The sequence below is a fragment of the Artemia sp. Qi Xiang Cuo genome, chromosome 1 (genome assembly GCF_049724085.1).
Source record: "Artemia sp. Qi Xiang Cuo chromosome 1, ASM4972408v1, whole genome shotgun sequence".
NCBI lineage: Eukaryota > Metazoa > Arthropoda > Branchiopoda > Anostraca > Artemiidae > Artemia > Artemia sp. Qi Xiang Cuo.
In genome coordinates this window covers 10362902-10390417 of record NC_142794.1, presented here as the reverse complement: position 1 = coordinate 10390417, position 27516 = coordinate 10362902, and the positions used below count along the sequence as shown (strand labels likewise).

General features: G+C 34.9%; 1 protein-coding gene and 1 pseudogene across 3 annotated transcripts in view; both read left to right on the top strand.

Moving 5' to 3' along the window:
* LOC148956001 (cell adhesion molecule Dscam2-like) overlaps nt 1-20557 on the top strand; it is a 240243-nt gene extending 219686 nt beyond the window's left edge. For 2 of the 3 annotated variants that reach the window (XM_089093545.1, XM_089093530.1), the window contains exons 22-26: nt 1245-1497; nt 6859-7182; nt 11511-11654; nt 14961-15097; nt 20312-20557. In XM_089093545.1, the coding sequence (XP_088949671.1) occupies nt 1245-1497; nt 6859-7182; nt 11511-11654; nt 14961-15097; nt 20312-20503 (1050 nt within the window). In that variant the 3' untranslated portion in view covers nt 20504-20557. The remainder of the gene's footprint in view (nt 1-1244; nt 1498-6858; nt 7183-11510; nt 11655-14960; nt 15098-20311) is intronic. The other variant, XM_089093538.1, reaches the window with a different exon arrangement.
* Nucleotides 20558-22367: 1810 nt separating this feature from the next.
* LOC148956000 (U2 spliceosomal RNA) lies at nt 22368-22505 on the top strand (annotated as a pseudogene).
* Nucleotides 22506-27516: the final 5011 nt, after the last annotated feature.

The window sequence follows — 27516 nt, the reverse complement described above, 5'->3', positions numbered from 1 at the left end:
TCTTCCACTGTCCTGTAAAATTATGTGTGGTGTAATCTAAACCCCTTTAAGTTACACCAACTGGCATATCTATGTGACATATCCAGGTATGTAAGCAGAGGTGGACAATTTTAGCATCTACCGCTCCCCCACCTTTCCAGATTCTCAAGATTATTGTGATTCATAACTTTCATATTATTTTCCAAATATGCCTTGTTTCTTAAACTGCATCACCCCCACCCCTAAAAATGAAAATCCAGCCAAAGTGCCTTCATGACATCTGATTCCAGGCTGATCTAAAATATCCCATCCTTATAGAGAGTATGCTAGATCATTTGTCTAGGATAATTGAGACTCGAGTTATACTTTTGTACTTTTACCGTTCTCGCTGAGAATTAACTTTAAATAAATTAATTTTGCCAGAGCTAAATCGTGCAAAACTCAATTATAAATCCTTACGCTTCAGCTCAAATGACTTTCAAATTAACTTTTCTCCCTTAAACAGAACCCTTACTGTAATAAAAATAGAAATATTGAACCTTTAGCACCCATATTTTATGCTAAGCCCAAACATACTTTCCTTTTATAGGGATATTAGAGAGTGAACTCATCCTTTTAACTAAGTATGAATAAGTTGTCATAGAAAGTTCTAATATAAAATTTGACCTTAAATTATCAAAGCTTACGTCACTTTTTCATTTTTTGCTGGTTTTTATTCAATATTTGAATCCCATATATTTACTTTCTTTTTGTTTTAGAAAAAAAAGTGTTATATCCTGGACCAATAGTGAGGCTTTGATGTGGATTGGCCTCAATAGCATGCTTTTGCTTTGCAATCAAGCTGTAGACATACCTATCGATAAAACTAGAAGGTTTCGAAAGACCCCTTTTCTTTATTGGTTTTACCACTACTTCTGTAGGCTACTACTATTGCATACAATCAAAAGGCCAAAATTTGGCTTGAAAAGCATCCATCAACACTCATTTGTTCCAACGTATTTTTTAATAATAACATGTCTTCATTTTTTTCCAGATGAAATATCAAATATTCCTTCTAAATATTTTTTCAGCAAATGGTAATTCGTATAAACGTTCTAAGCTTCCAAATCATCGGATTTCAAACTATGTTACTTTCAATCGTGATTCTAATAAGCCAATCATGAAAGCTATATTTTTTATTTGAAAGAGTACATCAAAGAATTTTACTCTTTCGACTTTAGTAATTGGTCCCAATTCTTTTATTTTTAATAATAAACCTGTTGCAGGGCCTGGGCTGTGGAAAGGCTTATGAATTTTATATTGTTGGTGTTATGGGATTTACAATGGGACGGGCAAGTGGAACAGTTTCAGTCAGACTTCCAGGAAAATTACCAGGACCATCACCGCCATCTCAAGCAATTTTATTGGAAGTTAATTCTACATACGTTGCAATAGATATTTCTCAGTGGCCATCAGGTGGATGTAGCATCTATAGTTTTGACGTTGAATATCGCATAGAAGGCGAACCCTGGAAGATGTGTAAGTTCGTAAAGTTTTCATATAAGAAAAACTATAAACTCAAAGTTAGAATATGTGTTGGTATATGTAAGTATATAATTCTATTCGTTGCATCCTTCATGAATCTTTTGAAATTTAATGTAAGTGTTTTTGTCAGGGAATAGAGGGAAAATAAAACAGAAAAAAAGCTGAAACGCTTTTGAACAAATTGGCAAATTTAGTTATTGTGAGGTTATATGTATTTATATAACGATGTATTTATACACTAAATGAATCTTTTAGGAGAAATTATAGGAATTTTTTTCTAGTAAAGGAATTCCAATGCCCGATGGCTTAAATTCCAAAATTCATGTTTTTAGCATTAACTATCAGATTTTGCTTAGGACGCATACTCAGACCGATATGTAATGGACATCCCCCTTATACTGATGGATAATCCCCCCCCCCCCTTATGACTCAGATAAGATTTGTGTATGAAAAGGGCTTTTACAATCTCAGATTCAGACTTTAAACTTCAGAATCAAAACTTTGAAACAATCACAGCTGAAAAAAAAATAATGATACAAAAATGAAATAAAAAATGTGATAGGATGGGAAAAAAGGAGATGCAACTCCGTATTTCAAAAAGATAAGAAATATTTAACGCTATTAGAATTTATGAAGAAATCAAACCTATTAATGAAAAAGCTAAGAGGGGTGAAACGAAGAAAATATTATAGCTAACTTATAGCTAACGAAGAGAGGAAATTTTACGAGGGTTTACTAAATTTGTCTTGGTAATGTAGAGAACAAGTATTTTTAAGCAACTAAATGAAAAATACTTTTTACAGAATTTTCATAATTAATCGAATGAGCTCTACGTAATGAGTGGTAAAAAGGGGTTGGGTTGAGGGAGCGATGCAATAGACCCCAAGACCCTGAGTCAATTTTACTGAAATAGTCTAAAAATTGCAGTAAATTCCATAACTATCTCGAATTTCATCTTGAAAAGTATAGAAATCTAGTTATACCATGCTAGGATCCATGCATTAATCCGTCCTAGCCGAGTGGATTGGTGCGCTGAATTTGCGATTCTTTGTCCTAGAGGGCGAGAGTTCGAATCCTAGTGTACCCAATTATTTGGTTTGGGACGGGGCTAGTGGAATTTGAGCTCAGCCAGAGTCGACCAGCTCTAAATGGGTACCTGGAGAAATCTTGGGAAAGTATAAAGGAAGGGTGTACGAAAGCACAGGATGGCTGAGCCCCATCGCCCCATTGCGCTTCCTGGCTGAAGGGCCTTGAGACGGAAGGGCTCCGCCGGCTGACCTTTAATCTATGCTCTTTGCAATTCAAAGATTTAATTAAAGACATTGATTAGCCACCATTGATTAAGCCATCTTGAAGCATCATTCCATAGAGAGTATGAACTCGTGTATGGGTTTCAGATTTTATTGATGGAGTTTAGCCCAAAAGCACCTTTTCTTAAATATATCCAGTTAAATAATAAAAAATATGATAAAGTTTTTTTGTCAGATGGAATTTAAAATTGAATTAGTTATAAGAAGTATCATTATAGGCATTGTAAAACATAATGAACAAATATAATTCTTAATTGGTATATTACAATGCTTGAAGATGTTAAAATAAGGAGACCAATAATACTAATACTAAGCGAAGCGTACTTTCAGTATTCAGATTTGGGGGCAAGAGGGGTTCACAGCCGGTCTGGGAAAACCGAACACCAAACGCTCGAAAATCAAGATGGCTTAAGGATTAGCGACCTCAAGGAGGCTTAAGGGCATAACTTAAGTCTTTAATAGTGCATTTTCCTTCAATTGCTCATTCAGAAAAGTTAATATTTAGCAAAGATGTTGTTCAGGTTATTCCAAAAACAATAAATAATAAACAATACATGAAAATTAAACAAATAAAAAATTAATTCTTTAGTCCTGCTTCCACGCCCGTCCGATGGTGGAGGCTCACCGGCGACTTCTTGGCGCCTGGTGTCCATAACCCGTATCTATTTTCTTACACTTACCTTACCCTATCAGGTAAGGTAAGTTAGGTAGGTTAGGGGAGGGGTGCAACCCCCCCCCCCCCCTAACGACTCCTGTAATGTGATGGTTCTGATAGACTAAATTGATTTTTCTAAGTGTCCCTTATTGATTACGTGGAACATATTTATTATAGTTCCTGATTCTGCAATTTAAACAATGGTTTCTTTTACCTCATGCCATAAACCTAAATACACTCAGAGAGAATTAATTGAGTATTCCCTAGGCACAGTTGAAACCAAATCTGTGCTTTCTAATAATTCTTTTCTTGTTTGACTGAATGTAAAAAAAAACAGGTTCCATGTGCAAACAAAGAGTAGTGTTAAATACAAAACAAGTATAAATTATCCTGTATGTGATTGGGGTTGTCAGCCCCTTATAACCCTGCTATTTCAACCAAATTTCAAATTGTACTTCAATAAAATTTCTAGGATTTTATGAAAATGCTTGGTAAGTAAATGCAATAGTCTCGTTAACCTATCACCTTTCATACTAACTGAACCGAAAATTTAGCTCCAGTAACGCCGTTCGTTAAAGTAAACCGCTTTAGGAATTTTCAGTAAACCCGGTGTACCAAAACAATAATTTACGCTTGTTTTAAATTTGAACATCTCTCTTTACTTAAAGGATTTGCATAAAAGGGGGCTCTCCTTAATGCCTGACTCTTCACACTCTTACCAGGTGCTTTGAAAAATCTTCTTGGATAATTAAACGACCTGCTTGCTTCAAGAGTCGTTCTTAAAGAAGTAGGACAAATAGCCCAACTGTTGTGTAAAGAGCAAGGTATTGAGAAGGGCGCAGAACACATCCATGATTCTTCTTGTGTCAAAAAAATATATATATATTAATTCTACATTTTTGCTCTTCAGGCTTGATACCTCTTCAGTAGAATTTTTTGATGTGTTAAATCCGATCTTGCGATTTTCATTAAGATTCTTTGACTTTTGAGGGAGTGTTTCCGCCCTTTTTTGAAAGTCAAACAAACTTTCTCCGGCTCGTAGCTTTTGATGGGTAAAATTAAACTTAATTGTTTAGATATATTTGGAATCAGCATGAAAGCCAATTTTTATGCTGTAACACCTTAATTGTTACCCAATCCCATTTTTTTAGTTTTGGTTACTTTTGTGCCAAGTCACTCTTACTTATTCGTCGTTACCATTAGAGGGTGATTCTCCAGTATTTCTATTGGTTGGGGGGGGGGATGCAGAGGGGTCCATATCCGGATAGTCAAGGGGGATGGGATATATAATAGTTTTTTCTCCATATCGTTGGGGTCAACTGCCTTCCTCCCTTGCCCCCCTCCAAAGGATGCCCTTGATTACCATGAACTGTTTAATATATGTAAATTACAGACTTCCAATAATATTTGTTTAAAAAAAAGTAAGAAATTGTAAGAAAACATTAGGTAATGAGAAATATGTTGAAGATAAGAACTTAAACAAAATAAAAGGTATATCTTTCTTTTCTTGCGCAATTGTATGATTTGATTTTGGTTTTATGCACAATAAAGTATTTTTTTTTAAAGCTAAAAATAACATCAGGGAAAATAAAGTGTATAAGGAATTCTCTAAGACAATTCCAAGTTTAAAAATAAAGTTATTTTTGGATCTCTGTTGCGACACCTTTAGCTGCTCTTTTTCTCCTTTTTTGATCTCAATTTTAGAAGGAAATAAACTCAGCCCTGAATATTATTTTTAATCAGACGGATGTGGATTTTTATTTGCCAACAGATACAACAGTCTCTTTTCCTTTTTCTTTCGTTTCTCTAGTGCTGTTTCCTTAAATCTCTTGACTAGAAGAAATCAAACTTGCTTAAAATGATAATAGTATACATGCTTAATTCAGGGCCATCACGTGTGGGGGGAGGGGAGACCTCTCCCCCAATGTTTTTGGGTACTCGGTAAAAAAATGAGTCGAAAAAATCATGGTGCCGAGCGCTACGATTTTTTCGACATTGGCAAAAAAATTCTTGGTTTAACAAAGAGTGTGAAAATAGCGACGTAACATATACCAAAATCTCAATCTAGGTCGGTAAACGCAGCGGTTTTACCGGCTCATGCAGTGATTTTATGTACTGTATTCAAAATGGACATTATGTTTATTATTGACAAAAACACTCGGTAAAAATTACCAGCCAGTCTGTAAAATCCTTCCCCCCCCCCCTTCCCTGACATTTTGGTTAGTAACGACCCTGGCTTAATCTAGTTGTTTTAGGGTTATCTTTAGTACATATAATTTTTATACGATTCCAAACTGATGTCTAAGACTGAAATCCCAAATTCGTTCAAGAAGTGGCAACACAGACCCAAGTATATGCTTCACTGACTAGCAGAATAGTATCAGCACTAAACGCTATACTTCTTTTGCTATATACTCTCAAATTAAATGTTCCATGTTTATTAATCTACGATGGAAGGCTGCAAGAAGTATAGCGTTGTGTCTTTCAGGGGTGAATTTAACTAGGATAAACCCTTTTCTTCTTTTTATAGATGCCAGAGTTTGTGCTTGTTGGCAATCCATCTGAGGCTAAGTGGAAAGAAGGTCGTTTAAAAATGAGGCGGGGACATAGGGAGGGATTTAGGGGAAGTCAAAACTTAACGAGAAGGGTTAAAGAGTGAAGTTTTACACTTCACTCACTGCAGGACCAAGCCACTGCACTCACTGCAGGTGAAGTTGAAGTTTTGCAGTAGTAGCCGTTTCTGTATTAGTAGCATTTCCTAAGTGACATCATAACTCTGACTCGGTGAATTGAATCTATCAAATTCTATGCTATAATTGTCATATCCTGTCGGTGGATGTTAAAGTGGTCGGCACATAGCAAGATACGGTGCGTTGATACCCCTTGTGCTGCTAATGCGGTGGATTTATATTTATTTTTTACTTTCAATTCAGAATGGTAACACTACATAGCCATTGGCCACTTGTCACTATTTATATGGCACGAAATGCCATCAATTTTTATCTATTCAACTTTTTGCCACTATGCTGCTTGTGGTGTAGTTTTAGGTTGTTTTTTTACGAGGACTGTACGTTTACTCTGTTGTACATGTGTTATGCGATTTGTTTATAATAGGCTACCTTTTCTCTCCAATTTTTGGTTCCGATTGGTAGCAGAACCACTTTACAATGCTGTTTATGCTTGTTTTATTTAAATGTTCACCCCTATTTTTCTTGTCGTATCGGTGTCTTATGTTTCTATGTTATTGATTTTAACTTCATTCCACTAAACATTCTGGGGCTTGTAGTTTTGAATTTCTGTAAGACCTACTTTAATGCCTCTAAGTTCTTATTTATCTTTGTGTTCCCTATATTCTCTGAGAAAAGGTAACAGCACTCTTCAATTTTTCAGATCAACAAAGTACGCTACCTCAGCCTCACCTATACATTTATGACCTTCACCCAGCTACGGCCTACGCAATTAGACTAACAGCAAAAAATATTGTTGGGGCACTTTCTCAAGAGTACAGCTTTATCACTTTAGATGAGAATGGTTTTCTTCCAACTCAATCTCAAATAAGACGTGGTAAAATATGGGATGCAGAGAAAGTAGCTGATATCGTAGATGTGTATTCAACAAGATTCGACTTACCATTTTGGCTGCTTGTGCTGTCCTCTGTATTGGGAACTTTGTCATTGCTAGGACTTTCTGTGGTTTGTCACTTTTTCAGGAAGCGTAAGTGAAAACTTTTGTAATAATTCCTAGTCTGTTCTTTCTTGACCTAATGAAAAAACTAGTCACTTTGAACAAAAAATGATTATCACTTTGAGAATTAAAACCTGGCAAAAAATACTAAGCCCGATTTTATCCCCAAAACACGTTTACTCATTCTAACTTTCAAACATTGAAATCATTCTTTAAACCATGAGTTCTTTCCAAAAAGGGGGGAGGATCATCAAATTTAAAAAAAGGTACATTTCTAAGCTATTGTGTTAATTTCACCCAAAGCCTTCACTCATATTTCAAATGGAGTGCAAACGTTTTCTCTCTTGTATGTAGACAAAGCAGAATTATCTAATTTGCTTCTCAAAAGATTTCCAAGCCAGTCTCTGCCGAAGGAAATTCAAATTAAAATCAATTACACGGACAGCAAAAGCCCTTTTCAAGAATGCAATTTGATCTGAAAAACTTTCAGACTGTTCTAGACCTGACTGAACTAGTCTCATCTGGTCTGGCCCAGGGCTCTCCAGAACTCTCTGTTTAACGCAACTCTCGTAAGATAAATTTGCAACTAATGCCGATCCAGAAACGATGCAGCTAGTTTTTTAGGTTTGTCTTAATAATAAATTTTAATGCGGAAATATATTTATGGGAATTTTGAAAAAAATTGGAAACATTGATAAGTCTCATTTATTCTTTTTTCCGTTAGAAAATCATAGATGGCTATTTAAGGTTGTTTGAAAGCTCTACTCACTGAATGAACCGATTGATTCCTTTGAAACTTTCTTTGAACCTTTCAAGAGGTTCAAAGAAATTGACACCTTGTTTCTTAATGTGACACCTTGTTTCTTTTACTACATTAAATAAAAAAACAAGTTTTTTCAACTTGTTGAAAAAACCGGATGGCTACCACTTCACCAGTTTTTTTTTTTCGGTTTTTCGCCAGTAGGTGGTTCAATGAGAAGGTCTTCTTCGGGGAAAGTATTTATTAGATTGTAAATCTTGAATTTTCAAAATTCCCAATGAATACAACTTCAGAATAGTAGCTTATATAATATTTTCTTGAATTTCTATAGACAATAAGTCAAATTACCTTTATTTAAAGTCAAAGCAAATTTGTTCTTCTAAGGGACGAGGCATCCCCATTGCCCTCCACGATGGCACCTATTCATAGATATGACAATAGTTGTGTGCTTGTGTTGAACAGTATTAAATATTAAAATACGGGGCTTGGTACCTAATATCAGACTATCCAAATAACATATTGAATACGAAATATTAAAATTAATAGCTCAAGTTTCTTTTTGCAGCAATAAAAAGATTCACGTGTAACGCTTCGGGCCTTTAGCTGCCTGTAGCTTAAGGAAGCAACACCGTTGCTTAAGGTAGCACCTCATCTAGTTCAGTTTTGGTTTCTTTTTATATAACCTGGTTTGTCTTTTTATATTCTCTTGTGGACTTGTGGATTTATTATTCTTATTCCTGCATTAAGGATGGTTGAGCAGAGGTCTGGACCGAAATGTTTTCATCTTTCTCTGTTTTTCACTGGGTATGATCTACCTCGTTTTTTTTTTTTTTTTCATTGTTCTGCATACCTTCGTTTTGTCAACTTCTCGTGTCAAGGGCCATTCCCCCAAAATCTAGGAAATTATATGTAAATATACACCTTTTGTACATACAATTGTAGTTTAAAGACGTTTTAAAACTTACGAATTTAAATCGATGCAAATAACAACGCGGAGCGCTCATATGCAATACACGCGAATATTCTACTACTCCCCCCCCCCTTCAATAAATAACCCACCATTGAAGAGTTATGTTTGAACTATTACAATTGTATCTCTGTGGACTTATCTAGAAAACTGTGAAACGAGTTTAACAAATAAAATATTTTAAAATATGTCTTTCTACTGTTTTTACTATTGTAAAAGAAAATCCTGGTTTTTTCTACCCTGAAACATCCCAGGCTTCAAATATGGCAGCTAAATATTAACCACTCACAAGCTTTTGTAGCAATACAGACTTTAAATTTTTGATCTCTTTATTTTTAGCGCAAAAATAATGTCACATGATCAATCCCAAGCCAAAGAATCACCACTAAAAATTCCTAAGCAAATATTTTGGTGGGGGGTCAGTGTGCCACCAAACAGCCTAGTAATGTCGATAGTTTCTGATTCCCTTTTGAGTATTTACCAATCAAACTGAGAAAAACTCTTATGAACTTGCTTTTGTCTAGCAGGAGTCCCCAGTATGAACAGGTGCTTGACCTTGAATTGGTTTTTGCTTTGATTCAACTTAGTAACACAATCCTCGACAAGTTAATCAGTATCAGAGCTTGCTATTGTTTCTATCACTAAAAAAAATCGAGAAGAGGGCAGCAACCGTAAAAGGTAAAAATGTCTCTCTGGGGGGATTTGATTTCTAGAATTTTGAGCAGCAAGATTGAGCAATATGTCCGGAGTCAAAATGGTTCTGGCATTAAATTGGCTCAGCCTCATAATACCATTTTTGATCAGAATTGAAAAGAGTAGGGGAGGCCGGGGTTATCCTGGACAAGGGGTTACTCTGGACAGACCATTTGCTCTCTAATTGCCATCTGCAAGATTCGATAAAAATCATGAAATAGTGTTTTCTAGCGATATATTAAAGAAGCTCATTAAAAAAGCCAATAGTTTAACCGTTTCTGAAAAAATTGGATAAAAGTAATTTGAAGATTAGTCTCGTGATTTTTCAATCCTTTTGCAAGTTCTGTAGCAGGTCACCTTCACTCTGCAACAATTTTTCTTCCATTTGAGTAAAAAAAAATTCGACGCTAGATTTCCGGACATTACGGCCCGACTGAGAGCCGCCTTCTTAGAGCCTGGTGACCTCTCTGAATCCGGCAGTAAGTTATTGTCATACCCTAATGGATTTATTACTGTTGATTAATAAAAATCTTTCAACCAAATACGTTAAAATGAGCTATATTTTTCCGCAATGTAACTTTTTAATAGTTTGTATTGGTGAACTCAATAATTACCCCATGAAAAAATAACGATACGCAAAATAGGATTCCAAACTGTTCACAATGCGATATTCAACTAATATCGTGAAGTGGATCTCGATAATGCTGTAACAAATCTCGATATACGCCGCCACAAACAAATCTCTGAATACCATAGGTTTTCCGGGAATCAATACTCAAATTGAATCCAATTTGATCCAGTTTAACCGAATCCAATTTAATCAACCTAAAAATAAACCTCCGAGGCACTAAATCAACAGACAAGAGACAAATAAATTTATTAGTAGAAATAATACTTACGTAATCTTTCAACAATTATCAGGGAAACCCATTGAGTTGTAAATGATGGTTGGTTGCATACACATAACCTACTACTATATATTCATCCTTCACCTATAAATTAAAAATCACAAAACGGAAAAAAAGCAAATAACAAAAAAAAAATCAATTAAAATAAATAAAGTAAATAAGTTCTAATCTAAATCACTCACAACTTCCACAACAAGAGGTAACCTTTCAACCTACTCGTGAACTGGATAACATTATCTTCTACCTTTATAACCTCCGGGGAGAGAATTTCACAGCTGTGGTCCAAAAAAACGCTAAAATAAAGATCCTTCATGAGTATTGCATGCCTCAGACACTATCTTTAAAGAATTTTTAGTTCCGTAACAATAACAAAATGAGTTGTGATAAAAATATCCAAAAGCACTCAAGTGGATAACGATTCTAACATTGATAAACAAACATAGCTTGTTGATAATCTCTTAACTTATAAACATTTAAAATCGTTAGTTCAGTAAAGCAACTCAAAGTGTTACTTTCAGATCTCATACAACCTCCAAAAACACGAACATGAACTCTTTTAAAACTTGACGCAAACAAACTAGTCCACAGCAAACAACCATAAGAAAGATACACACTGAAATGAAAGTGGTAGAGGATAATTTTAATTCTTAGTCAATTTTTTAGCCTTCTTGTAAGACCCAAACCTTTTGCCCTTTTTGATGCTACTGCATCTCAATATACGTTTCCAAGTCAAATTCCAATCAAGGTAAAAGCCTAAATATTTAACACTAAAATATTTAATTATAAATACATATGTTGAACACATATGTAGTAACAAGTATATCCTTCATCTGTAATTCTGGTACCTACAACTTAATTTCATTGATTTGACAGTACAGCAAGCCAACTTTTCCCCCTTTCCCAATACTATGGAAAAAATTGGACTTTTGAACCCAATGGACGTATTCTGATAAAGGGGAGGTCTTGTAGATTTTGTGCAAAATAAATATGTTGCTAATTCTCCTGCAACAATCTTGAAAATGCATTCCAGAATCAACTTCTCCAACAGAGAGCATGACGCTACATACAGATTCATCTCGATCTGCTCAAGATACTCTTGGTAACGACACAGATGGAAGTCAACAGATGAACGACACAAACATGAAAAATAACTTCACTGAACGAAAGAGAGATGGTAAGCTATACTCTACCCTCGTGTTTGGATATAGCGTTTTAGGGGCCAGGTTGGAGTAATACCCACCTTAGATTTTTTCAATCTCTTTTTTAGTACTTCATTAAAAAGTTGAAAACAGTCCTGTCACCTACATTTTCCTGTTACTTCAAGGGATTTCACTTAGATCTAAGAATTATAATCTTTTGCTTAAGCTCTTGGAAAAATTAAATAAAATAAACACAACCTAAAAGAAAACAATATTAATTACACGTTTTATTATTATTTAATACCTTGGGAGTATTCTTCAGTTCTTAGTTTTTTTTTACCTTTACTATTGGATTTATGCTGAGCCCCCAGAATCTTGAAATATAGTTAAATTCTAAGTGGCAACCCTGACACAGACGAGTTATTTTGTTAGATTTTTTTCTTGAAAAATTTTCTTTTATTTTAAATGTGTCGTTAAGAAGTCAAATTAATTTGTCTAATTGCTAATATTTTGGTTTATTTTAGTATCAACGTGAACGATTATCATTATAATTTAACACAGACAATGAATTGTACAGACAAAAATGGCAAACAGTGGCGCCAGTTAGCATGAATGTGGCTTAAAATACTTTTCTTGTTTTGTTTTTGTGTGGAGATGCGAAAAACTGTTTTAATATCTGGGGGAGGGGCAACCTTTTTTTTAATATAGAAAAAAAGTGAATGTGTATCACTTAAAATAAGCATAGAAAAATAGAGAAATTAAGTGGGGAGGGATAATTGTTCCCTTCAAATTGCCACTCCTGGTGACTAAATACATTGATAAACACGTCAAAGTAACGTCAAATTGATGAAAAAGATGGTAAAATTTTCTTTTAACACATTCTCTATACAAAGACACAAGCAAACCAAAACACTCGTTGGAATTTTGCCTTGACGAATAGTTATTAGGCTATTCAATTGAATTGAATTTATTGAAAAACAAAACAAGAAATATATGACCTTTTAACAAAATCTACAGTATTTTACATACAACAAAATCAACAAACATCTCAACTTAGTCTCCCCCGTATATGAAATGAAAAATAACAAAGTATACCCCTTCCCTTGAATATTCATCAAATTAAACGCATTTGAATAATCCCTGTTTTTTAACTTACTTGACTTCTGATTGGCTTATGTAAAGAAACCAAATCGCTATATTTTGAATGACTATCTTGCAAAACCGTATTATTCCAAATCGTATCAAAGTTAATCAAAATCGGTTTTTACCGATTAGTAGTCCGTACCGATTAGTAGTACCGATTAGCAGTCTGTCCTCCTTCACCAGCAAATAGGCTGCTTGCAATCTCCCAGCCCTTAAAAATAGCATAAATGTTTCGTACTGTCAAAGGGGCAAAAAAAACTATCAGTAGAGAATTCCTCTGGAAAACGTCGTCCTTTGTTTTCCGCAGTGCCCACGTTTCAGAACCATTCTTGAACCATCTGAAAATTATAATTTTTATTATCAGCCAGAACTAAGAGAAAATTGTTGTTTAGAGAAAATTTTGTGTCTCAACAAAATAGCAGAAATCCCTATTTTATTTTGAGGCATCTTACTAAACATTGCATTGGAACTTTCAATTTTTTTTTTGCAAAAGAATCCTTTTAAAACATTTTACTAATAGCCATTGAACCCTGAAAACCATTCAAAAATTACAAAAAAGCCTGAGGATGATGCGGTACAAATCCTGTTAATATTCACTTAAGGTTTTTTTTTTCTTTATTAACCAATTTTTTACACCCATAAAGAAAATATTCCAATTGATCACCAAAAATACTACATACCCGGACAAGTTTGCAGTTTATTTTGTAGTTTATTTTGCAGAAGTTTGCAGTCTATTTTAAAAATTAGAATCCCTTTGATTTCTTGCTAGTGGAAGAAACCCATGAACATAGTTAATTTCTTCATTTTTGTAGGATCGTTTTGTCTATCGGTTAACTAAACCCACAAAGGATATGTTTCTGGACATAAAAAAAAAAAAAACTAATAAATGTAGGATAAGTTTTATCTGCTGATTTGACAGTGTTTTCAGATGAGTGTTGACTTAATATATAAATATATATATATATATATATATATATATATATATATATATATATATATATATATATATATATATATATATATATATATATATATATATATATATATATATATATATATATATATATATATATATATATATATATATATATATATATATATATATATATATATATATATTTAGCTCCAAAATCGTTCACTCGTTGAAGTTTGCGGAATCTGCCTCTGTTCTAATAGCAAAGGTTACATCAACGCTCGTAAAAAAGTTTCAGATAAGCCTATGTTCTGTTTGTCCAGAAGATATCCAAATTCTGGTGAGAATTGTGGAAGAATTGCAACAAGCCACGTCCTGGTGCAGTTTTTCAATTGAAAAAAAACTCAAAACTTGATGTTGCAGCTTGTTGAGAACTTGCGAATGCAGCAAGTGGAGAAATTTTCCAATGACCCAAACATCCAGTTGAAGCGATTTTGACCAAAGACGGCTGACACCGATTTACAAAGGCCCATTTACCACGAAAGTTGGGTAAACCATAATAAGCACATGTTTGCATCACTTTCCAATGAACTGGATTCAACATTCAAATCAGGGCTATAAAGGCAGCCAAGCAACGAAATACCCCGTCACACTGTGATAACCATTTCTAAATGGCATATTGAGCTAATAGGGAAGAAGCTAAAAAAGAACAAATCTCTGGGGCTTGATAACATCACTTCAAGAAAATTACAGCACGGCACACAGGTTTTACATGAACATTTAGCCTTATTGTTCCAAATGTACGTTGAACAGGGAGTCAAGCCTGCAGATTTTCAGGGATGCTGCACATCCAATATCCCGAGAAGGATTCAAGATCCTTTGCTTTGTTCAAGCTACAGGCGAATCACAGTTTCTTTGGTTATCAGCAAGGTATCTGAGAACGTAATGGTGCCCCATATTTTTTCACATGCTTTGATGGGAAAGAAACAACTTGGCAACTTGGCTTCAGGACTGGATCGGGCTGAAGACATGCCCGTAACAGCTACATCCTTTCTTTTATTACAGGCTTCACGGCATAGTGCTTTCTTAAGCGTCAAAAATATTCAAGTAATATTCAATATTTTTATAAACATTATTTTTTCTATTTTTACAGTTGTGTACTTAACTTTTTACAGTTTTGTCTTAGGATATTTTAAGCAATACGTTTTTAATTCACTCTTATTTCTGTATTCTATTTATAGTATAGGCATCTTAAATAATAATACTGATTGAATTGTACTTTTAGATAAGAGACAATACTATATATTGGAAGGTCAATATGAAGCAGTAAAACCATATGCCACGTTTGAGCTGCCAAAACGACACCGATGCCATTACGAAAAAATTACAAAAGCATCAGAGAGAACAAATCCTCCTAGAAGGGTATTAATTTATGCATTTCATTCATAGTAGAACAGCGCTCTTGGATTTTCATTTGTCTTTCTTTATTTATTTTGCTCTCCTTTTTTGGTGTTAACTTTTTCTAATTAATTTTCCTCAACTCATCGACTTTTTTGTTGATTTTTTTGTCTGTTTGTCACAGAAATTTGTAAAGTTTTGTATTTATTTTTCGACCATTTCCAGATGTTCAATTATTTTTAAACTTTATCTGTATATGTACTTCCAGTGACAGTGTAACAATTTAACAACACAGTTTCTCCCTCTTCGATACTCTTGCGTGTTTAGATAAAACAAGACAAACTGGAAACTGGGCGCAACAAAAAGTACAAAACCAACACTATTAGGCAAGACTTAATAGTACATTGGTAAGAGCGCTTCCATTGCAACTGAACCCTCGTGTAACTGAACCCCAGCCAACTTAACCCCTATAACTGAGCCCTCGAACAACTAAACCCCCATGCAGATGAGCCCTTGTGCAACTCAACCTTCGTACTCAGTTTTTCAATATTCTACAAATAGGAGGCAATATCATGGGGTAAAACACAAGTTAGAATCTTTACATGTTCTACCTTGTTGTAATTGTTTGTTTTGTAAAACCATAAAATAAACGCCTGTCAAGATAATTCGTTAAAAAAACCTGTCTTGTTGTCACAAAAAAGAAAGAAAATCTGACGTCAAAACCATTAAAGCCAGATTTGTTTTTTTCTTTTTTATGGGTGTTAATGGGAGTTTCCTTTGCCCTGTCCTTGTCTGTATACTGTGATGGCTTTCTTATCACTTTTCATGTTTTGTTATTTTCACTTTGTGATATTTTCTCGGCTCTTAGTTCGTTAGCGTTCGGTTTGAAAAAGGTTTGTTACAGTATCTGGCAAAGAGGCGAGACACAAGCTATTTTCGTTGTATTGAATTTGTTGGTATGAATCTTTTCAAACAAATCAGACGTTTCCTAAACGTTGAGTAATAATCATCTTTGTTGAAAATCTTTGAACTTTGTGAATATAGATAACGAAAAGGGCTCGTGATTTCAGACTGATTTAGGATTTCTGTTTTGATTTCTGGTTGCTGTTCAAAGAGTTGCCACAGCAATTCTTTGCTCAACATAGGTTGCTATGTTGCATCACATAGGCCCGACTTTAAAATTTTCAAACGGATGAGCGGGAAAATGAGTTTTTCGCACCAAAAATTTGATATGAATTTTGGAAAATTTAAAAGCCCAAAAAATGATTTTCTTCCTGAGTTGGTTGTCTTCGTCAAAGTCCCATAGGTTCAGTGTACTTAAACTGAAAGTTAATTATTAATCACAGAAAATCAACTTTTGGTCCATTTCGGGGTATCAAGAACGGATGAAGCCAAAATTAATTTAAAACTTTAGTTAATACATTATGTGCAATTTCTTTAGATTAAGTAAAAATATTTTTCCGAAAACAAAGTTTTTAATAAACAAAACTCTAAACTAAAAGGACAGGAATTGAAATAAACGACCATAGAAAACATGGGGTTTTTTTGGAAAAGAGAAAACATGGGGCTATGGGGGTTTTGTTATCTCTGAAAAAGTAGTTATCTGAATTTTTGACTATTTTGAACAAGATCGTTATACCAAAATGTTTATCAGATGTCTTGGGATGATTTTAACTAAAGAGGACATGGAAGGGCACTGTTCACTCAATGACTAGTTTTCAACATTCCCTTCAAAATGCCCTGAAAGTTTAAACTTAATAGGCTACCGTGAGCTGTTATCGAGATATTGCAGATACATCTTCTTGTAAAACTGGATGTATAGAGTATCAAAGTCAAACAGTTCGTGGTAACGAACCGTAAGTCAGGAGCAACCCGACTTAATAGTAACTGAAACTCTAAAAAACGGTAATATTTTGACACCAATAGACACATCAAAAGAATCGGATTTTTATGCTGATTTCAAATGTAAAAGTTTCATCAAGTTTAGTCTTACCCATCAAAAGTTACGGGCCTGAGAAAATTTGCCTTATTTTCGAAATAAGGGGAAAAAAACCCTTTAAAAGTCATAGAATCTTATCTGCAAAAAAGTGGAATTTTGTATTTTTTGCCAGAAGAAATATCAGGGATGCGTGTTTATTTGTTTTCTTTTTTTTGCTTTTCCTTATGATCTTATCGACCCAGTGGTCCTAGAATATCGCGAGAGGGCTCATTCGAACGGTAATAAAAAGTTCTAGTGCCCTTTTTAAGTGACCAAAAAAGTTGGAGGGAACTAGGACCCCTCCCACGTTAATTTTTTTCCGAAGTCACCGGATCAAAATTTTGAGATAGCTATTTTGTTCAGCATAGTCGAAAAATCTAATAACTATGTTTTTGAGGGTGACTTAATCCCCCACAGTCCGTGGGGGAAGGGTTGCAAGTTATGAACTTTTCCCATTTTTTTTATATAGTATTAGTTATTGGGAATCATACAGACGTTTTCAGAGGGAATTTGTTCTTGTGGGGGGGGGATTAAGTGGGAGGATCTTTTCGTGGAAAAATCTTTTGTGGGGGAATAGAATTGTCCATGAAGATGGCGCCGGATTTCCCAGCATTATTCAAAAAATGATCAGAAATTAAATAAAAAAACAATGTTTTTTTTTAAGAATTGGAACAAAATTCGAACTTTAGCGTAAAGAGTGACGTATTGACGAGGAGGCGAACCCCCTCATATACGCAATGATTTCGGTTCGTTTTAACTTTTAATGTTGCTCCTTACTTTCAGTTGAAAAAACTTGTTTTTTTTATATTTAATATTTAGTAAAGATGTAGGTAAGGGCTGAATAACATCAGCTGTTTATTAGATATTACTGATTTTTCCTTTTCACAGCCAGAAAGGAAAAAATGTTTTCTTGACTGTGTTTGGCATCCTTCTCAACCTTTCTTTATAATTTTGACCTTAATACTTTAAGCTTTTTTGTATATTCAGGATCAAATGTGCCCTCTTTTATTAATAAAAGAACCGTATATGTTAACAGTAGGCCACTAGCATAACTTATAGCCCTTGTACCTGAGGCTGGGGAGGGGGGGTAACCCCAGGAGGCATAGTTATTTAATCTTTGGAATGGTTTAAATAAAATGGCCATCTCAAAATTTAGATCGGATGTATTTGGGAAAAAAGAGAGGGAGGGGGTGCTGCCCTCCGATCACTTTTGACTCTTAAAAAGCGCACTGGAACTTTTAATTTCCAATCGAATAAGTCCTATCCAAAGTTTATGCGAAAACCTTTTTCATAAAAACCGTAGATGTTAACAATGGGCAACTCTCATAACCTACCGCCCCTTCCCTGGGGGGTGCTGGTGGTGTTGTTAACTCTGGAGGTATGGTTATTTGGCTTTTGGACTACTTGGAATAAAAGAGCCATGCCATTATTTGATTGGCTGAATTAAGGGAAAAAATTATGTTTGGGTGTTGGAGGGGGCTTCTTGCCCTCTGATTTACTTTTGATTCTTAAAGGGGAATTAGAACTTTCGAATTTGATTGAGCATCTTCCTAAGCCTATACGACCATCCCTTCCATAAAATCCTTATATATAACATTGGGGAACTTACATAACTTTCATCCCTTTTCCGGGGATAGTTATGGTTTTTTTCAATCGCAAGGGAATTGTTGTTTGGCTTTTAGGACTATATTAAACAAAATGGCTATATAAAAATTTTGAATGCATTTGACGAAAAAGAGCATGGTTGCCCTTGATCAGTCTTGACTCTAAGGAAGGGTGCTAAAACTTTAAATTCACAATTAAATGAGCCCTCTCGAAGTTTATGCGGCCACCCCTTCCACAAAAGGCGTCTCTGGAAAATAATATAATAAATCATTGAAGCCTTATGGCTCTTTAGTATAGTCAACGCTATAACGTTGCATCTGATACAATTTTATTCCGTGTACTTAAAAAAAATTTGTGTCGTTGTTTGTCGAGTAATCAAGACAGACAGTTAACAGGGAATGAGTTTAGTTTTTTCATCATTATGTAAATTCTAATTACTACAGCTCGAACTTTGGCATCTTATTCAAAATTGTCCAGAAGTCAAATAACTACTCTTCCAGGGATGACCGTATGTTTTCTGTTTTCCCCAAAATTCCCATTTTTTCTATGGTTATTTATTTTAATTCCTGTTCGTTTTGGGCTTCATTTATTTTTTAATAGTAATTTCTGGTCATTTCGAGTAAAAATTATTATAGGAATTTATTTCTGCTGGACTAAGTTTTAATATGGATCTTTACTTTTCCTTGAAAAACTTTTTTTTTTTGCGGAAAAATCTTTTAGTTAATTCAAAGAAAGCGTACATAATGTATTTACTAAAAAGTTTTAAACCAACTTCGACTCCGTCTCGGCTCACGTTATCCCCTTAGGCATATTTTTTGAAACGCTCAACTTTTTTGAACTATCTGGCTATCTCCAAATTCTGATTAGGTTATTTTCGGGTTACGAAGGGGCCTGGTAGCATAATAGTCGGTTAGTCGAAGTCATCCTCAAAGACATAGTTATTAGTTTCTTAACACCCCGAAATGGACCAAAAGTTGATTTTCTCCTATTGATAGTTAAATTTCAGTGTGAGTAGACTGAATTTAAAGGACTTTTACGAAAACCACCAGCTCAGGGAGAAAATCGAATTTTGGGTTTTCAAATTTTCTGAAATCGTTGCGAATTTTGTTGTGAAAAACCAATTTTTTCACTCATCTGCTTGAAAATTTTAGAGTATGTGTGGCAACTTTTGCCACAGCAACCAGAAATCAGAATACAAGTCCTAAAATCGATCTGAAATTGTAATTTTTTTTTTATCTAAATTCGCAAAGTTAAGAGATTTTCCACACAGATAATTATTACCCAACATTCAGAAAAGGCCTGATTAATCTGAAAAAAATTCACACCAAAGATTCATACAAAACGATTCACTGCCGAAAAAGGTACGGTAACTCGCACAGAGCTGTTGATGGATGCCTCTCATACAATGAATGAGGGTCTTTGCAACCCTTTTTCTAGTGCAAAGTGCTGATTGGGCAAAGTTCTGAAAGCCCCGGGCAAGTGCTGATTGGACCTGTGCGTTATGATAACGCGATATTGTAGAATGTGTACTTTTTTACTAATTAGACCTTGAATGTAATATACTTTCTTTATTTTTATCTGATCTAATAATCTCTCATGACTTATGTTGTTAACAATGACTTAAAATGATTTATGTTGGAATTTATTTTATTTAGGATACAAATGACGTAATGAATTACGGTGTGAAGGAGATTTATCGACATCCCCATTACGCAGATGGTGATAGTGATTATGAACCATTGCCATACAGCGTTAATTCAAGGCCTCCTCCAAGCTATCACACTGAAACTGAAAAATCCTGCCTGCATTCAGTTGCATTATCTGAAGACTGCTTAGTTTTACATTAAAAGTTATCCTATATTTAAATTATATAGATAAATAAACATTTTTGATATATCGCATTTTTTCTTTTTTCAAATTTTAGATAACTCGACCTACTATTTTCATTCGTACGACGAGGACATTGTCCAGAAAATTTGTCGAGAGTAACTTGATATTATTATGTTGGAACATCCCAGGCAGGGGCGGATGCAGGATTTTTTTAGGGGGGGGGGCAAAATAGGTTGATCCGATAAAAAAAATTAGGGGGGGTTGCAAAATAAGTTGATCCGATAAACTTGCGTTAGGAGCAAGATTAACTAACGCGAACTTGAGTTAATTAAGTAAATTACACTACTTTAGACTACGCTAGGGGGGGGGGGGGGGTGCCTCCCTCGCCCCTCCCCTGGATCCGCCACTGATTCCATGTAACAGAATTAATCTCCTATCTTTAATTTTATATCCATTTTTATTATGAAAATTGGTTTTTTAATCTTCCCACAGAATAAATTTTATTTATTCCTCTCGTTACAGCAGTATTCGCAGCACCAGCATCTGTAAACATTTTTTAGAGCCGACCACTCCATCATCCAAGAATATCTGTATGCATGGGCGTAGGGAGGGGGGCAGCTGCCCCCCCCCTAGACCTTCAAATTTACATTAGATATGGTTGGAAAAGCAGTTGATAAAAGGCCCTCCATCACAATATCGACTAACCCCCCCCCCCCTAAACAATATGCTGCCTACGCCCATGTCTGTATGAAAAAATTATGGTTAATTCACGTGCATAGAAAATGGTAAATAGTTCGAGCAGACACACAGGACCTCATTTAACAATAATATAATCCTTAAAAGCTGAAAGGAAAACTGTTTAGATAAAGCATTTTGAAAATATTACCCTTTACATCATTAAAACTCAAAATATATACCTTATGAAAACTCATTGTCTGGTGCTCTAGGTCTAAAGGTCATTTCTGACATTTTTGTCTCTGCTTAGGAAATTACCAAAACCGTGGCCTAAATTATTAGTAGTCGTGAAGGACGATTTTTATAGCATTTTAGATTATTTTCTTAATTTTCCACTGAAACAAAACTTGATGTTTACTGCATAGCCTGGAACTAAAACTTGAAATTTATTTTACAATATAAAATATACAAAAAACTGAGCTAATAACCTATATAGAGTTATGGTAGCTCTTTCGACGTAAATCCGGTTGCTTTGAATGCGACTTAGAAGCTCCAATTAATGAAACAAATGTAGGTTGTTTCACAACTCTTTCAAATCAATGAATCAAGTCTCTACATTACTTTTGAAGATAGCAATGTCCCATTTCATTTTCATATGCAAATGTCTTAATCGTTTGAATGCAAATTTACCTTTTTGAGAAAAGAAAATGAGGGGTTTCTCACTCGGTTATCAACACGACTGAATAGTCAAAACTTTAATTTCTGACTATCCAGTGGCCGTTCTACTGATTATGGCAATTATTTTCTCGTTAACAAATAATGGGAGCTGTAGTCATTACTGCTATTACTAACAACTCACCGCAAAACCATGTCGTCTGAGGCAAAAAACAATGGCCCTGTAAGACGGGGGACGAAAGAGTATCCTTCAGAGTCTAGAGAGGGGCCCTCTTAATTACCGTGAATTAACGCCATTCATCGATGCTAGTTCCGACTACAATCAATGACAATTTTGTCCAAGTCTTAATTGGAAAATTTTTCGGAAATTTTCTTTGATATTATGGGAAATGTTTTATACTTTTTAGAAACAACTCAAAATAAACTGATAAGTTAAATGAATGTTATTTGAGTATCGCAACCGAAATTAAATTTGCAACATACTCTGTTACTCGTATATTTCATAAACTCTTTGACAATCCTCGTTCAGTTATCGCTTCTCGGCCTTTTAACTGAAATCAAAGTGTAATATCTGTTCTTATCGGATTAACACCTGATAGGGTCCGTTCATGGGACTACTCATCATTTTATTTGCAAAATCATGATGTGCTTGATAATATCTTACCCAATAGCAGTTGGCGTAGTACCATGGTAAGAGGACAATCCCTTAAACATAAAGGTTTTGATTTTAAGCCTGTCTACGGTAACGAATCTATAACAAAAAATAACGGCTTCTTAATATGGAAACAGAGTAAGGAGACTAAGGAAATGGACTACAATCTTTTAAAACGAATTGAAAACAACTAAAAGACAAAAAAAAAAATTATGAAGACATTACGGAAAATAATAAAAGAGGAAAGAAAAGTGGTCGAACGGCAACCAGCCACCTCCCATGTGTTTTTTAGCTGACTTTCCCCCAAAGAGGAGAGGAGATAAAATAAAAAGCATTTTTCAGAATCCAGGGAGGTTAAATTCGTTGTCCCTTCAATTTTACTGTTCATTCAAGCTATTCAATTCTTGAAAATACCACGTACAGGTGTTCTTTTTTTTAATCTAGGGCTTGCAGGGCAAGCAAATTTTACAGAGAACATGCCCACTCCACCAGTTGACACCACTGGTATTGATCAATAGTTTCAATCCACGGAAGGAAAAGGGGCTAGGCCATATCCAGTGCCCCCCCCCCCTACATTTTTTTCTGATATATTAAAACGTAACGCAATGCATTTAAAAAAATTTCCGATGCGTTTTTTTTACCCCTCCCCCCCTCCAAATAAAATTTTGGACATGACCCTGGGGGGGGGCGAAAGAGTATTCTACATAATCCAGTAGGAAAATTTGTTGTTTTTTCAATTTCTTTAACAAAAATACGAAAAAAACAAACCTTTTTTTTTAATAGTAATACCAGGAAAAGGTTATGTTGAATCTGACAGAGGGAATGCAGAACAAAAATTATGGGAAAATATCCCCCCCCCCCTTCCAATTGAAGCTAGTGCTATTCATACATGCTACTTCGTAATAATACAAGTTATATTGTGACATTATTAAATTGGCTCCAAATATGGACACAAAAGCTGGATTTTTAATCACCCAAGCAAAATCCACAGCAACAAAGCAGTGAGACTTTATCAGATAAATGATTGCTTTCTTTATTTTTATTAGTATTTATCCTTTTCATTCTTCATTTACTTGATTATTTCTATAATTCTATCTTGTTACTAACAATGTAGTCAGAAGACTGTATTGAAGAATAGATGGCACTCAAGTATAATTCCAGTTTTATAGTAGAATTTGAGTATAAACTTATTAAAGCACCAAGCTTTGAACCCTAGAAAAGCAATAGAAAATGACATGAAAGTCCTAAAATATGGAATCGATCTGGAAAGACTTAGTAGAAACAAGATAATACGAGGGAAGTTGCATTCCAAGATGGTAGTACCTTTTGACTTTTTCAAGTGCAGAAGATCAATGCCTTATGGACTGTCATTTTATATGGACTTGCACTAGTTTTGTTCAGATTTCTTGAGAAATGATTTGCCCTTTGCTTTTGAAGTCTAAATAATTACGTGGCTATGCTGTAAGGATAACAAATCCAGCAATAGATACTTTCTAAAACGAAACAATAGAGGGCTAAATGTAGCTTGGACTTGACTCACTTTTACATCATCTAACGACTTAATGGCCTCAAGCGGCTTAGTGCTGCGGTGATTTGTTAGTAGTCTTAGTAGTTTCCGAAAATACAGGCTCCATTTTTAGGTCCAGTTTGCCCGTCTGTTTGCAGCAAGAAAATTCGCAATAATTATGGGAATTGAAGTTCAGCCAAGCAAATAAAAACATATACATTTTTACGACTCTTTACTACTTGCAAACTACACCTAGAGACCATTTTACGTCACTGACCCTATCATCGAAAAAGTAGCTAGGTTTTTGTTTGACGCAAGTGAACTCAGAAGCTCCAATCACTAAAATCAGAGAACTGGTACTCCCTATCACAATGTTTGAAACTGCAAAAGGAAAAAAAAAATGTAGAACGAGAAAAGACAAAAGCTACATTTACTGGTTTAAGGGACTGAAAACTGTATTTTTACTTCACTCTTTGATTTTACGTCACTGTCTTTACTAATCAGTGACGTAAGTCATTACTTGTAATGGAAACATTTAGATTTTGTTACTTAAGACGATTTTGCAGTGACTGATTCAGTATTGGAAAAATTCACTCCTTATCTCCAATGGTACATTGTATATAATTTGTAAGCTTTATAGCAAAGTTAGCATGGATGCTGAAACTCTAGGCTTATGGAACGGTTAAGACCACAGACAAGAAGTATGTAATATTAAATACTTTTTCTCTGCGATCTTGGCTGAGTCTATGTGAGGTGAGGAAGCTGCCACTCTTTCAATTTTTCTTTATGACTTTAGCCTCAAGTATTTTTTTTTTATCAATGAGTCTTCTTCCGCATGTTACTTTTTTTCTTGTTATAATATTTTTGCTGATAAAAGCTACTGCTTATTTAACCAAAATACTTACTTAGGTTCCATTTATTGTGTTATCCATTGTAATAATAAGATTCTTTTCTTTCTTTGTATATGTTACTCTTAATGTCCGAAATTTGGTTAGTGTCGACATTCACCGGTGAATGTCCGAAAGTCCATTTTCTCTGCTTGGATTCAATTAGCTTTTTCAGTCTTATGCAAGCTTTGATGGTAAAAGCTAAAGTCATGTTACGTTAAAAATCCCAACAATTGGTTAAAAGCCTAACCTAACCTGTCACCAACAAACCTTGCATAAAACTGAAAAGTTGACTGGTAACGCTGACTAAATCAAAAAAAAAAAAAAAATGGATTTCGGACATTCGCCGATGAATGTGCAGGGTTGCTCAAACTTTTAGGGACAAAAGTGTCCAAATCAGACAAAAAATGACACTTTTAGTGTCCCTCTTGAAATTATCCAGTATACAGGGTTGCCACTATGAACTTTCAAAACCTGTGAAAAAAGTGCTAAAAACCTGTGAAGTTCATCCTTTTTCGTTCTGCTACCTCGTGATATGTTACCTGCTTGAGTTCTGAAGGTATTTTAAGCTTTGACATTAACATTACTTATAAATTAGTTTAGTACTATTTCAATTTGAAGAGATGGCATAAAAAAAATTATCATGAGAATGTCAACGGAGCAATATTTTATATCAATTGTCGTAGCCGCTTCCTATTTTAGTCGGAAAGTGAAGAACCAATCATAGAGATTCATTTTCACTTCGGCATTTTCATAAGTTATACGAAAAAGATGCGAGGCGTTGATCTTCGTTAGCTATTAAGGATTTTTGGGTGTGAAAAGGTCCGAATGGCTGTAGCAACGAAATGTCTAATTTGACCTACCTGGTTTCAATGTTAAACAAAAGACGTCGATCTCCTTAACCACTGAGTCAACTGGTTGTTCAGGTGGTTGAAAACGTTTAACAACTCCTTTATCTTGTTGTTTTCTTAACATTTAGAAGTGGCCTTGGGCAAAAATTACATTTTCGAGAACTAAAAAAGTGAGAAGACAGGGTCGATTGAAATGAATTTGCTTCAGTGATACTCGATAAAAACAGGTGACCAGCGTCTGACAAAAAAAATCACAACTGAAAGTATAAAATATAAAACAGAAACATTCGCTAGCGGCTATAAATAAAATTAAGCCGCAACATAGCTTTTCTGCGAAACTCCTTTCTTTCTATGACAGCAGTATAATAATAGCCATATGCATACGGTTATACACCACAGGGATTTACGCGAAATGCGCGAGCTGGGAATGGCCATTCATGTCTTCTTTCCAGCGTTCTCAGCGGCCTTGGTGACATTGCCACTAGCAGTAGGTTCGTCCTTGAAGTTGACCGACTTGATGGCAAACATCAACCATAAGATAGAAGAAAAAGTTGAGTTCAATAATTCTAGTAAACCTCATTGGTTATAACTTTAGGTCCTATTCCTATTCGGTGGATAAATGGAAGTACTCTGAAAATGAAAACAATACATTCTCTAAAAGTGTTTGAAAAGTCTCAGATCGGTTCCAAGAGACAAGCAACGGCCACTATCGATTTAAACTCACCTGAAGGGGTCTTCAGTTGGGTAGCTGGGTGGCTAGATGGCATCAAGAGATTCAAAGAAGGTTTTTCCGTCAGCCTTGCCTTCTTTGCGCTCAATGGCACCCCCATTGTATCATCGAAGACTGTCAGATGGCTCCAACATTTAGTCTCCTTGCCAATCAGAAATTTGGATGAAGGCAACGGATGCTGGGTTGTAACTGATCTTCTTGATGTAGGCGGAAACTTCTTTCTTGATTTCCTCGAGACGAGCCTACGAGAAGATGTTCCATGAAGAAAAATTCTTGAATTGAAACTCTCATTTCAGGATTGAGATGCGAAAAACGTAGTTGGAAATGAAGATATGCTTTCTTTGCGGAAAAAATGAACTAATAGGATATAAGAAAAAGGAGGAGGGGAATCAAAGACAAACAAGAGAAAGAAAATAAAAGAGTAAGACCAGATTTAATAGAAAAAGTAGCAGAAACAAAGAGTAACATTAAAAAATAAGAAAATAGAAGAGTAACATCAGAGCAGAGATTTCGATTATTCAAGCTGAAGACAATTATAATTCTCTCCCTGACTCAGTAGTCTAAGCTGACACAATTAATGGCTGCAGAAATGGACTTGATTGATTTGGAAAGGTCTGTTGACAAAAAAGGCTTTAAATGGTTTTCTCGCAACTCCAGGGCCGGATTTATGTTCTTCCTTTTCTAGTATAAAGTATAAATTACACAGGGGTTCCCCTGTGTAAGAAGTTATTTCATCCAAATGATAATGTATTCATAAGAATGAGATTAATGTGTTTATTAGAAAAAGATCCACGACCTGAAAAAATATCATTTAACTACCATTCTGAGATCACCAGCTCGTACAACGCCAACCAAAATAAAGCAGAACGGATTTCCTAAAATTGTCCTGGCCAATGTCCCGTCACAGTCACAGTCAAAGATTAAAATAACTAAAACAATAGAAAAAGAAGTTCCGAATTCTGATTTTCATTTCCCTTCATTTTCAACACTAAATGCTGAAAGCTTAAACGTAGATAAAATGGCAGAGTTAAAGAAAATTATTTATTTCCCAAC